Source organism: Lycium ferocissimum, chromosome 7, assembly GCF_029784015.1.
Source record: "Lycium ferocissimum isolate CSIRO_LF1 chromosome 7, AGI_CSIRO_Lferr_CH_V1, whole genome shotgun sequence".
In the NCBI taxonomy this organism is placed as follows: Eukaryota; Viridiplantae; Streptophyta; class Magnoliopsida; order Solanales; family Solanaceae; genus Lycium; species Lycium ferocissimum.
This window is the reverse complement of record NC_081348.1, coordinates 60,969,234-60,983,491: the sequence shown is the minus strand read 5'-3', so window position 1 is coordinate 60,983,491 and position 14,258 is coordinate 60,969,234. Positions and strand designations below refer to the sequence as shown.

General features: G+C 34.9%; 1 protein-coding gene across 2 annotated transcripts; it reads left to right on the top strand.

Moving 5' to 3' along the window:
- Positions 1 to 9,204: 9,204 nt before the first annotated feature.
- Positions 9,205 to 13,956, top strand: LOC132065809 (F-box protein At2g32560-like). 2 transcript variants are annotated; one of them, XM_059459355.1, is made up of 6 exons: positions 9,205 to 10,844; positions 10,938 to 11,017; positions 11,190 to 11,368; positions 12,087 to 12,161; positions 12,265 to 12,357; positions 13,396 to 13,956. In XM_059459355.1, the coding sequence occupies exons 1-6, from the start codon at positions 10,188 to 10,190 to the stop codon at positions 13,581 to 13,583; spliced, it is 1,272 nt and encodes a 423-aa protein (XP_059315338.1). In that variant the 5' UTR covers positions 9,205 to 10,187; the 3' UTR covers positions 13,584 to 13,956. The 2 variants fall into 2 exon arrangements, with proteins under 2 accessions (XP_059315338.1, XP_059315339.1); XM_059459356.1 differs by lacking the exon at positions 12,265 to 12,357 and having other exon boundaries at positions 9,217 to 10,844.
- Positions 13,957 to 14,258: the final 302 nt, after the last annotated feature.

The following is a 14,258-nucleotide window of genomic DNA, read 5'->3' as shown; positions in this document are numbered from 1 at the left end:
TCTTCTTATAATTAAATTTCATTGTAGCTAATATAGACAATGTGTAGCCTAACTTGGTTGTTGTTCTCGCCAAACTATATATTCACCGCGATTTATTTTTTATTTTTTTGATTACTCTTAAAATATGAATATGACAAATCTTGTCACGTCTTTTCCATATAAATGTGAAATGTTTTCATGACACAGCATTACTGCTAAATGCACCAACCACGCACAACTTATAATAGCTACACTAACGTAGGCGATGGAGTGAGTTCAATTGAATCCTGCATTTTATTATAATATATGTGTGTGTAAAAATAATAATATTAATTTTACATATGTATAATCTCAAAAGTGTAAAGGGTAGCGATACAAATTTTAATTATTGAATTCATCGAATTTGTCCTTTTTTTTTTTTTTTTTTTTTTTGGGCACGGATCGAATTTGTCAAAGACTCATAAACCCTATGTGTTTCGACAAAAGAATAGCACCATTTAAGCCCAACTAGGTATTTTTACGCTCTATGTCAATTAGGGCCAAATAATTATTCATTTTAGCCCATGTTTGTTTTTTACCCAAGCTACCCCCCCCCCCCTCTCCCATCACGCTTGGTTTTTTGGGCCTAGCTCTCATTTCGTGTTTCACGACGCCAGTGGGGTGTCGCGAGAGGTAAGGGCGGTGCTGGACCCGTGGATACGTGCTGGTAGGGTCACGCTTCAGGAACTAAAACTAAAATAAAAGTTTGTATAATATTGTATACTAGTGTAAAACTGTGTATAAACACCTCTTATACATTATTATACACTTTTATATTAGATTGATATATTATCTACAATATGTGTATAATGTTGTATACCGTGAAAAAGTGGCTATGTGGATGTAAATTAAAAATATGACTACGTGGATGTAATTTCTTATGCTGGATTGACATTATTGAAATTTCCCTATTAATTATTGGGTTAGAAATTATATCCACAATCAAGCTGAAAATCAATTAATTTGTTGAGGTGTTTGATACTGTATTTTAAGGATAACAATATATCCAGACTAATCTTATGCGCGCTAATAAGACGCAACAACTTTTCTGCAACTTTATTCATTGCTTCTTACTTTACTTTATAGGAGTATAAAGTGCAGGTTGGTGAAGTTTATAGATGAACTTAGTAATTTTGATCAATAACATGACTGCAAATAGACTGGATTTATGAACTTAAACTGTAAATTATCAAAGTTGTGGCTATTTTCTTTTTTGGTTCTCAAAAGTTGTGACTACTTCAACTATTAAAAAGGAAGACCTTAAAAAATAAGTTTAAAATCTATTGGCAAAGGTAGTTCAGATATTAGAGGCTACTATACACCAAACAATTGTATAGGGCAAAATCTGTAGACACCAAGTGGACGTATTAAAAGATGACACATGGCGATGGTGACAAGTCAAATTCGAATCAGCAAGCGAGGGGCTCCGTATACGAAGCTCCGGATAAGTAATTTGGTAACCCGCTTCCGGAGGTAGAAACTACAAGAGGCTCGGAGAAGCATGCCAACTCACCGGTCAAATCATTTAAGATGTGACCGTTACAGAAACGTTACAGAAGACCTCAAGTTTCCTCCAGGTTTTATTACCCAATATTGGTAATTAAGGGGGCACGATTCATGGAATTTGTGCCCCATAACTCTAGTATAAATTGAGGTACTCATTCTATTGTAAGGCATCTGAAAATATATACAAGAAATACCTTGCTCTTATTTTGCTCTTAGTTTCTAATTGCTCTTGTTCAATTAAGCAAAGTTCTGATTGTTCGCTTGCCCGGAGACTCTAGCTCAAAGGCTTCTCCAAGGCTCAGGCTACTCTAATTCCTTATTTTCAATTACATTTCGTTCATGTTACGTTCTAATGTTATTTTTCTCACTATTTCGATCATATTGATCCACGTGTCCTTGATCACGAACACAAATTCAACTGTACCGATTTTTCGTGTAAACAGTTTGGCGCCCATCGTGGGGCCAGGACTATTGTGGTATCATTGTGACCCACTTTCTTATACTAATTCTCTTAACTCTTTTCCGTTAGAACATATATTTTAGATATGACGAAACTCATATTACTTTCAGAAACAATGATGGAGCAACTGCCCCAGAAAATGGTCTAAATCAACGGGTTGCGGAGGAAATAATGCCTACTGACGAAACACCCCAAGAAGCAATGCAGATCGTGAGGAAGCAGCATCGGTCAATGATGGAGGAGATGAAATTCATGAGGAAAACTATCTCAGCATTTTCTGGCAATCTAAACGCCGGAGTCAGAAGACCCAGGGGGACTCCCCCGACACCACTGTTGGAAACAATACAACTAGTGGAGACCAAACGGAGGGAAGAACTGTTGGGAATGAAGATGCATCCGGGAGCGAATCCATCCTAGATGATCCTTTCCGCGCACAAGTCTTGCAATTTATGAAAGACATAACTGATAAGATGAACGTAAGCGCTAAGGAAGCGAAAAAAACGCAAAGGAGTTGCAAGCCTGTATGGATCAAATCCCGGGGGCTCCGCCGGTCCTTGAGGGCCCGGATGCAAAAAAGTACATTCAGTTAGCTTACAAACCAGCAGCTGCCCCGGATTTGATCCCGAAGAGATTTAAGATGCCAGACATCCCCAAGTATGATGGGACGACAGATCCGCAAGAGTACATAATGGCCTACACCATGGCTGTCAAGGGAAATGACCTGAAACCGGATGAGATCGAATCCGTCTTGATCAAGAAATTCGGTGAGACATTAGCTAAAAGGGCTTTAACTTGGTAATATCTTTTGCCCGAACACGCTATTGATTCTTTTGCTATGCTCGTATATATGTTTATTAAAGTACATGCTAGAGAAGGTGCGAACGCGAAAGACAGACATCTTCCGCATATCGCAAGGGGAGACCGAGTTGCTCCGTGACTTTGTCGTCCAGTTCCAAAAGGAAAGGATGTTGTTGCCCGCAGTTCCGGATGAATGGGCAGCTGAGGCTTTCACTATGGGTCTCAACCCTCTGAGTTCGGATGCTCCACGAAAACTTAAAGAAAATTTGCTAGAGTTCCAGGAAACAACATAGGAAGATGTTCACAATCGGTATACATCGAAGATTCGTGTAGAAGATGATCATGTTAATATAGAGACATCTTCTGCGGCTCGGAATCAAGGTCACCTAAACTTTGATCGGAGGCATTCCAGAAGCCTTTTTGAACCATACCCATCAGGATCACGGACCGACAGAAGGCAGGAGCGTTTCCGGAGCGAGTCACCGGAAAACAACTTAGGTGAAGAATGGTAATGTCTACGGACATTGGGGACTGTCGCATCAAAGCAGCGGAAACGCAACAATAAGTACCGAAAGCATCTGAAGATGGTTCCGGAATAGTGACAAAAAAAACATTGTAGGCATCATGTCCGTAGAAGATACCGAAGACAGCTCGAGCTGGCTCCGGAATAAAGAAAAGAACTGGGGACTGCTAGATCAGCCCCGGAAAAATAGAAGGAACCAGAATCAGGAACCGGCTAGGCCCAATAGATGTCAGTCCGGCCATAATTCTATGGCAATGTATTTTTGTTCATTTCCTATAAACTGTCGTATGCGCAAAATTAATAACACTTGTGTACGTTCAAGGAATGGAATGAAGCAAAACTTGCACCTTCTAAACATTCCCGTATACATCCGAATGAAATGAAATCATTCTTAAATTTACTAACGCTTAAAAGAAAATAAGGATTACGAATCTGAACAATTGTTTCCAAATGAACAGGAGACTTCCTCTTCATAAGCACCGAAACATAAGGGCCCTCTCTTATAAAGCCATCCAGTTAAACGGCTAAAAGCCGGATGCTTTATTTCCCGATCGTAAAGTCAACCAGACATGTTATACTTTCGGACTTTACTAGAACCAGAAGATTTAAATTCCTGGTCATTAACATCCCCGGCTTCCAAGGCTGTGAGGTTATAAAAGTTTCGGGTATAACTAAAAACTCTAAAGTCAAAAACTCTAAGACTAAACAGTTTCGGGTATAACTACAAACCTTAGAAACAAAATTCTAAAATTAAAAGCTCTGGGGAAAACTTAAAACCCAAGAATCAAGTTTCAAAGTTTTGGGTACAACTAAAAACCTAAGAGTCAAGACTCAAAGATTAAAAATTCCGGGTGAACACTAAAAACCCGAGATCAAACTTTCTATGATGGTGGTACTTTTTCAAAGACCAACTGGCCATTGATGGTAGAAGAACCAGTGGCGGAATTATCATATGAATCTCTAAGTACTGCACTCTTTTTCCCTTCGCTAGGTTTTTGTCCCAATTGGGTTTTTCCGGCAAGGTTTTTAATGAGGCATTCGCGAGGGTGACTACATGACTTTCCGGCAAGAAGAGAAAAATCTTTCACTTCCCGGTCACATCTCAGCGAGTAACTAGAAAGTGGGGGGGGGGGGGGGGACTATCTGTATAGGGAAAAATCCATAGACACTAAGTGGATGTATTAAAAGATGACACGTGGCGATGGTGACAAGTCAGATTTGAGTCAGCAAGCGAGGGGCTCTAGGAAATCATACGAAGCCCCGGATAAGTAATTTGGTAACCCGCTTCCGGAGGCAGAAACTACAAGAGGCCCGGAGAAGCATGCCAATTCACCAAGCAAACGTCATTTAAGATGTGACCGTTACAGAAACGTTACAGGAGACCTCAAGTTTCCTCCTGCTTTTATTAGGCTTTAACACCCTTTATTACCTTTTATTGCAACATTAATATTGGTAATTAAGGGGGCACGATTCATGGAAATTATGCCCATAGCTCTAGTATAAATAGAGGTACTCATTCTATTGTAAGGTATCTAAAAATATATACAAGAAATACCTTGCTTTTATTTTGCTCTTAGTTCCTATTTGCTCTTGTTCAATTAAGCAAAGTTCTGATTGTTCGCTTGGCCGGAGACTCTAGCTCAAAGGTTTCTCCAAGGCTCAGGCTACTCTAATTCCTTATTTTCAATACTCTAATTTCTTATTTTCAATTACATTTCGTTTATATTACGTTCTATTGTTATTTTTCTCACTACTTCGGTCATATTGTTCCACGTGCCCTTGACCACGAACACAAATTCAACTGTACCGATTTTCCGTGTAAACAACAATCTACAAGCATGTATGTATTAACCTTGTTACTAACATAATTAGATATATCTTTAGTATTCTCTATAATCTACTATATATATGTGTGTGTGTGTGTGTGTGTGAAATGCTTAAGTAAAATTAGTGTTTTAAAAGGCATTTTCTAGACGAGTCTCGGGCGAGCCCCGAGGCGAAGCGTACTAAAAATACATCGAGGCATGAGTTGTAAGTATCGTGGGGCATGAGTACTAATTTTTTTAGCATTCACTTTGGTGAGCATTCATTTGGACGTAAGCCTGAATAACTTTACTATACTGAAACCAAAATTGCTTAATAAATCCTTTTTAATACTTAATATTCAAAAATTAACTCATCTGAATTCTCAAACTAAAAAACTAAAGTCAAAGGCATATTCTAATGGCTTACCTTAATTTCATAATCCTTTTTCTTTAGCGTGTACTGAGTAACGAATATTCTTTGATCTTTTATCTGCAAAGTGCAAATTACGAATCAAGAGCTTTGTCCTCCAATGCTTGCTCTGCTTAATTCTACGCGTGCAGTTTCCTTCTTTATGCTTCATTTTCTTCACAAAATAATTTGTACTCTTTACTTTATTCTTTTCAGGATCGTTTTCTATTTTTGATCTTTTGTATGACTTTAGTTTAGATATTGTTCTGGAGACTCTATTCCATAAAATGTTAGGTCGATTTGTATTAGAATGAGTATTTGTGATTTGCTTTCTAATTTTATATTTTCAAATAATAACTTTATATATTGTCATTTTTATATTTTGAATTATTAGAAATAAAAAAAATATTTTTACAACTCTAAGTATGTTTCATCATAGTCATGTTATAGCTGTAACATATCTTTATATTTTTCACTTTTACAAGTAAGAAAAAAAATATTTTTTTTTCGTAATGTTCGTGCTGTTACCATGTCTATATACATAGATTTTCCAACCAATTTTATATTTTTCTTGATTTTCTACAACTATAATGTAATTTTAGCTTTTAATTTATTTATATATTTATTTTATTATTTTATAAATTATTAAACATTAAATTTTCATAGAGCTTACCACCATACTTCCGAGCTTATACCTTACCCTAATGTTAGATAAAACGTTTCACTTCACGCCCACGCTTTTTAAGTTTTTGAATAATTAAGCGTGTTGTGAAAAACTAACACGTTAGGTCGTTTCAGATGCAAAGCTAACTGGAGTTGCATGACAAATAATTATTGAGATATAAGATATGGTTGGTGGGATAAGAAACTGATAGATCACCAATAAATTATATTCATTAAAATAAATCAAGAATAATTGTATTCACACGAATGAATATAGATCTAAGAGGTTAGTAAGATCTTTCCTGTTGCTTCCTAAGATTTAGGCTGGCAACAGCAGGCCCAAATAATTGCAATTTTAACATGAATATTTTCTAATTATTTTGCAAACTGTTAAATTGGTGTCATGTGTCTACACTAGGTTCTTGTTACTACTTAATTCATAAAATACAAGATCTGCTAATAATTCATAATGCCTACTGCAAACAAGTGATAACATGCTTAATGACTTTCTCCTGACAAATGGGATATAACATTTAAGCGTAGTGCTTAAAAAGTTTACCAAGAGAACATATCAAGTACTCCCACTTGTTCATTTATGTGACATGATTCTTAATACGAGAGTTAAAGTACTTAATTTTTTGTGTGAATCTGAACATGATTTTTTTGAATTTTTTAAAATAAAATGTATATATCTAGAAATTATATAAAAATTATAAGTCAAAATAATTAAAAATATTAAAATGTATTATTATATTAAGGTCAAAGTACTAAAATTCGTTTGACTCTCCAATAGTAATTGTGTCACGTGATGTGATGGGGCAGATGAAGTATTAAACGTTGAAAATCATAAGATAAATCTCAGTTCTTTCAATTTGTCATACACACTACACTATATATAAGTTTTACGTAGCACACTATGTTGATATAATTTTATAAGGTTATTGCCCCAAACCACTTAATCATGTTACATTATAACAACCTTGAATTCATCTTATTCACCAGGGCCATTATATTTACCAAAAGAAAAATATGAATTAGATCAGATTTCCATTTGATTTTAGTACTAAACAAATGGAAATTCGAGAAGATGATTTCCTTTGCTTCTGTTTTTCTCCATAGGAAGAGGTTGACTTTGATTATTTTTAGTTCGTTTGACTGGAGAGTACGAAATTTTGATGGATTGAATAGTTAGTTTCCTTTTGACTTTCTAGTTTACTTATAAAATGTCCTTGAGCATGTGTAAATCTTGCTCTCAGGGAATTTCTCTCATTTTCCTCTTTTTTTTTTTTTTTCCTTCTCTCGCTTTCAATCAGGTCATCTAAGCAAATATTTTCTTATTTTACCCAATAAAATGTGAATGCTAAAAATCTAACAATCATCAAGAACAAGAAGGAGCTAACAACATAAAAAGATAGATTGTTCACAATGACTAGATAGATACCTTAATTTTATTAATGATTAGATAGACATTTTCACTTGACATAGGCGACTCGGAGATCCCTCAAGCTGACATGGCAAAACATCTTTCTTTCACTAGTTTTGAGCGCATAAAACCTTTTAAATTCTGGTTTAATTCTTTTTTTTTAAAATAAAAATAAATTATGGGCCCACGTTTTTACCATCTTCCTCATGCTCCTTCTTCTAAAATTTTCATTCAACAATAAAGGATCTTGAAAGTTTCCACCTCAAGACAATTTTAATAGGATCTAAACAAAAATTTAACAAAGTTTGATTCATCTACTTTGCCACACGCCTAAATTTGACCCATGAAAATAAGATAATCCAATTTTTGAAGGACATAAATCATCAAATTAAAACTTATCACTTGTATCTCCTATTTATGAAAGAATCAGAATTGAGAATCCGATAGTTATAGTTAGAGTTGATAAACTATAGGTTACTATATAAATAGCTATAACTTTTAGTGCTAAAAGAATAGCTACAACTTTTGGTTAACCATACGACAAGCAACTAACGCTAACTAAGTTTCTAATTTGTTGTTAAGGTCGAAAACATTTGAAAACTGATGCGTGTAAAATACACGTGTAAGGAATAAAAGCAAATTTGGGAAGAGAGTGGGGGTTGGAGGGGAGAGTTTTTCTATTAAAAGAAGTTACAATTTTTTTTTTAAAAAAAGTATAATTAAAAAAAATACTATTCTTTATTTTTTAAAAATTACTGGTCATTCGTTAATTTGTACATTTGACACGTCATCCGTTGATTGCTCCTCACGCGTTAGGTATGCTAGATCTAGGTGTCCGCGAGACACACCTATATCAAACAAAAATATCTATTTGAGCGTTGTGGTCAACTTAAATGGATCGTCTACGAATTTAGCTTATATTGTTTTACCCTTATGCTGTTAGTTCCCTCGTTGATGATTGTTCGATTTTTAGCATTCACATTTTATTGAGACTTGCTACAAGATAAAGATAAAGTGGAAAGTAGGTAGGGCGGATATAGTAGCTACTAGCTAAGCTGTTTTTTTCTGTTTTTGAATCCAACTATATGATTGCTTGCATTGGCAAATAACCTAAAAAGGAAACAAAATTCATGATTGGCTTTGATGGAATCAGGAAAATAAGACCAACTTGTTGTAGCTGTAGATGAGCTACAAAATTCAATTATTATTATTATTATTATTATTATGGTACAATATCCTAGCTAGAATAACACATATTTCATCCGTTTCAATTTATGTGAACATATTTTTTTATTAATTTGTGCAAAAAAGAATGACTTATTTCTATATTTCAAAATAATTTACTATCACAATGAATATGTGACTCATTTAATACCATAAATTTAAAAATCTTCTCTTTCTTCTTAAATTTCGTGTTCATCAAATAGATTCACATAAATTGAAACGGAGAGTGGCATTATCATGAATAGCACATAATAGTCCCAAACAGTTCCATTTACTGATGTAGCCGCTATTTGCTCCCACTTGTGCGTGGAAATCAGTGGCAACCAATAAGGGTGTGGGTTGTGGGCGGTGAGCCAAAAACTTTTGCATTAAAATCCACAAAATGATCAAACAAAGCTAACCAATCCATGAACCACACATTTCATCTGTCTTTGTTTTTTTCCCTTACTTGTTGGCCCCAACTGTTGCAAATTACCCATTTCTTGTCCCTAAGTGCCAAGAAAATATAGAGAGAGGGAAAAAAAAAAAAAAAGCGTAGAGAGCCATAATTTTTTTTTTTTTTTTTTTGTGATGAACAAGAATCTAGGTGGGTGATTAAAAAAGGGACAACCCCACTTGTCTAATATTACTTCCTTTCTTTTCTTCTTCATCCATCTCCATTTTTTCTCTTTTTCTCTTGTTCTTTAATTAAATATAAGCACCTACTTTTGGTTTTCAAAATACCATCTTTGATTTTTTCAAGAAAGAGCTATTGGTGACCTTTGTTTGTTTGTTCCCCATAAATTTGTACACAAAAAAGTTGGTATATTTTGGATAAAAGGGGTCTTTGTATCTGGACTCATCTCCTCTTTTTTCATCATTAGAGGGGATTTTTTCAGGTGTCAGAGACCCATATCAGATCTGTTTTAATTCCATTTTTTTTGGCATTCAAAAAAGAAAGAAAAAAAAAAATCCATTCTTTACTTGATTCTTGATGTGGGAATTTGAGAACAACCTTATGTTTGTACATAAATAGAGGATTCTTGATGTGGGAATTTATGTGATCACACTTATAAGGGTAAAGGGTGTGTGTATAGAGTAACAGAGTTTTAGTTTAAGTTTTGTTTTTAGTCAAAAACAAAAACAAGGCCCACAGTTTGTTTTTGTGGGCTTTGTCAAACCAATAGAAGTATAAAACCTGTATTTTGTTAAGGGGATTGGTGGGGATCAACTTTTATCTCCTTTTTAAGGAGGGTATAATTATATATAATAGTTACATGAGAAGAAATAGTAAAGCAAGTCCATAATTGGTCACCTAACTTTTTGATCTTTTCCCCACATGATTTATCCTTAAGTTGAATCAAACCTTTTATTTTCAAATGCTTTTCTTTTTGATAACTTGTTTTACCTTCATAACTTTCCTTTATAAGTCTCTTTCCTTAAAGCCACTTCCTTTATGGAGTTCTGAGGTTAGATTGTTATCATTCTGGTTTTGGAAAGATTTATTGATTTTGAACCCTTTCAAGAAAGGATTTTTACAACCTTTTATTACCTCAAAAATGATGTCACTTAGGAGGAAAAGTTTTACCTCCAGAGTAGAAAATGTTGAGGCAAATTCAGAAATGTCTGTTTTAGATTTACCTGAATTGGCTTTAGAATGCATTCTTGAAAAACTACCACCTGAGGGACTTTGTAGTATGGCTAGTGTTTGTAATTCCTTAAGGGAGAAATGTACAAGTGATTATCTTTGGGAAAGGCATATGAAAGAAAAATGGGGTAGAGTTATTGGTCCTGCTGCTTATAGAGAGTGGCAGTGGCATATTGCATCAAGAAATGATTCAAGTTTCTTTAATCAGGCTAAACAAAGAGGTTTAATGACTTACCTCTCTCAGTTTTGGCCTATTTCATTAGTTAGATCCAATTCTAGCAATAGTTTCAAGAAAAAGCATTCAACACCTGTTGATTCAGTCATGTCTTGGTATCTTGCTCTTGAATCTGGCAAGTTTTGGTTCCCTGCTCAAGTCTATAATCGCGAGGTATGATCAAATTTCTTGATTTCAAATCTTCAGCTTGAATAACTTTTTGTGAAATGTGATCACTAAGATTAATTTCTCTGTTTCTAATTGCAGAATGGGCATGTTGGCTTTATGCTATCTTGCTATGATGCTGAGCTTAGCTATGATCCAAGAACTGACACTTTTCAGGCCAGGTAATTGGAAATATGTATTCATAAACCTTGATTCTTAATGTTTCTTCAGTGTAAGTTTGGAGGCATGAAATCATTCTACATATGAAATTAAAAGGGTCAAGAAATGTTTTCTTCTTGTATTATGTATCGATGAATTCTGTGAAGTTAGTTTGTATCTGTAATTTGTTTGCAGATATCCTCCACATGGAAGGAGGGCAATTGCAATAGAGACAGGTGTTACATGGGATAGATTAAGAGCTCCCCCTCTTGATACTTCTCCACATGATCTTTATATCTCTGATTGCTTGACTGAATTATTCCCTGGTGATCACATTGAGATTCAATGGAGAAGAAACAAAGAATTTCCTTATGGTTTGTTCCTCCAACATTTTTCCATGTTCATTAGTTCTGAAGAAGTGTATTCAGTCAAATCACTCTATAACAACATCGTTTGTTCCAATACTTTTTGGTTGTTATAGAGAACATGTAATATAACATAACATAAAACATGGTTGTTATAGTGAAATGTTGTTATAGAGGATGGTTGTTATAGAGAGGTCTGAGTTCTGACTGTATATTTATCAAACTATCGTCTTTTCCGCCTTTCTCTTTGCCACCTATTCTCTTCCTTCCTATGCTACTTGGTGAAGTTAGGTAATACTCTAAGATTCTTTAGTTGTGGATGATGTGTTACAAACAGGAAAGAGGACTACTCCAACTTGTTGGAATCTTCTTTGTTTCTTCAAAAGGTCCTTGTTTTTCTTGATCTCCCAAAATTTGTTCAACTGTTAAGCCTGCCTTGATTGACCACAACTTTTTGATGGACCTAGTGGAAAATTTTCACTATTGATGAACTTTGGAATATATTTTCAACCTTACATGTTGGGTGTGCTATGAACAGTTAAATATATGGAAGGTGGGCAGTCTTACTTGTTTGATAGAAACTTGACTTGCTATTATTTGATTTGAGTCCACTGTCAATTTCCTTCTAGGAAACGTAACGAACTTCGATTGAGTTTGGGTAGTTGAGGATATGAACAAATCTATCTTTGGTTTTGCAATCTTTGAATTTTTGTGGCATACTTTGCAGGCTGGTGGTATGGTGTTGTAGGCCACTCGGAAACATGTGATGGAAATGAATATTACTGCCGCTGTCATGATAGTGGTGAGTTATTTCCCCTTTCACATCTATAGCTAGCATGTTTTTTAGCCATATATTTTTACACTAAGTCAAAATTGGAGAATCCAGCCATAGCTTTACTTACCAGTTATCTATCTGTTGATTGCCACCTTAAACGGGCCAAAATCCAAGAAACATAAACATCACTTCCGTTGCGTGCACATCAGAATCAAGATCACAGGTCTCATATGTGGTCCAGATTAATGAATACAACAACTACAATACACATATTCTTCTTAGATTGCTATTATTGTTATTAACCATCTAAAGAAAAGGTGGACCTACAGAAAGCTTGAGCTTGTCTAGTTGTGCAGAGTTACCTCGTTTATGGGTAGCGGTATGATCCCGTAATGAGCATTAGGAGTCTTGTGGGTGGCAGACTTCGACTTCATAGTCATTAAAAAAAAAAAAAAATCCTTGTCTAGTTGTGCATTCAAGATTTTCACACACACGTCTGTAGGAGGAGAAGACATCTTAGCTGTGAATTTTAACTCTAGTATGACCTATTACTTATGTGTAGTTTAAGTGCTTAGAACTTTAAAATCTTTTTGACAAAATTGTCAATTTATCATTATCACAAAGTAGACCTTTTCTTGAGTAAAGGCCCCTTTTGGACTCCCATCACTAAGCATTGTGGGCTCGTCTTTTATGCCACACAATCAGTCCTCAAGACAAGTCCTAGTCATTTTGTCATCTTTTCTTCCAACATGGTCATAAGTGCTGTTTCAATGGAGCATATTTAATGATAAAGCAAGCCGAAAGAGACTTGTAAATTTCTCAGCCTATAATCCTTACTTGTGGAGCTGCAATAGTTATACTGAGATTGTTGAAAAGATCTCCCTAAAAATGGTTAAGCCCTCAAGCCTTCATCTAATCAATCACAATCAATAAACTATTCTTCATTTTTAATTCGACTATATGAATCATCTATATCCAGTTCAATCTAATCATGATGTAAGGTTTCAAATGTCTAAATCTTCCTAAAATTGTAAAGGAAGAAGTGGTCAGGGGAATGGAGTACCAAGAAGCAATAACACATACTCTAGCCGATATAGAACTGTTCAAAGGAAAAATCAACTGACTACTTGAAATCTAATGCTATATGTCTTTGATATTATGAAACAATACATAGGCAATGTAATTCTTTTCACTTTGCAAGTCCAAAGCTGTTTCATTGTAGTGTTGTCATGGTTTCTAAACCTAAACGTGGTGCCTGTAGATACTGTAGTGCTAGAGTTCAATCAGTATACTCCTGGATCACGGTGGAGGACAACAAACATTGATAGGAAAGATCATCGCGAGGAAGGAAATGAGGCTGATGGATTTTATGGAGGAATCCGAAAACTTCAGAGAAATGAAGAGAAATCTATGTGGAGACGCCTGTGGCCATCCGATGTCTTGGAGTGAGTCGCAAGCACAGTGCTTCACCATTGTTGGCAAAATGATCACCATTACAAAAGCTCATTTATTCCTTCATGATGTGAGGAAGTTAAATAGAACTTGGAAGTTTAGTTTCACTAGTATTTTCAGTGTACCACTTCTATTGTTTTGTGATCAGTGGGGGAGTTAAAAGGAGTTATTTTGACAATGCAAAGATTGTTTATTTGCTTCCCCACAGGTCCCAATTGTTTGTAAAATAATTGCCACGTTTACAGATTGATTTGTTTAGTGAATCTATTAAAGCTCTAGTTTAGCTACTTGTACTAAGGAATTAGATTGTTGATTTGTCTCTAAAGGTTCTGTTGCTCAATGAAAGCACAGTAGCTTAGTTATTGGAGTACTTAACTATAACTGCAAAAACTTAACCTCATGCTATTTACTTTTCTTTTGATCAATGAAAGGATAAAAATTATTTTCTATTTGGAGTCTGAAGGCTTTACTTTTTAGCAAGTTTTTGGGTCTAAAATTTTGTTGTTCCTTTTTGTGCTATTTTATAAATGGCAAGTATGTTTTTTTTGTTGTGAGGTATATATGATATTTTTGATGATACAAAAAAGCTTTTCATTGAAGAGAAAATGCCACAAATATGTTCAACTCTATATGGAACATCAATCACTTATCATTTCAAATGGAAATCCTATG

Coding starts and splice junctions, on each gene's coding strand:
- LOC132065809 (XM_059459355.1), top strand. CDS start 10,188: ATGCTTTTCTTTTTGATAACTTGTTTTACCTTCATAACTTTCCTTTAT. Junction 11,018..11,189: donor ACTGACACTTTTCAGGCCAG/GTAATTGGAAAT, acceptor ATTTGTTTGCAG/ATATCCTCCACATGGAAGGA. Junction 12,162..12,264: donor CTGCCGCTGTCATGATAGTG/GTGAGTTATTTC, acceptor TTTACTTACCAG/TTATCTATCTGTTGATTGCC.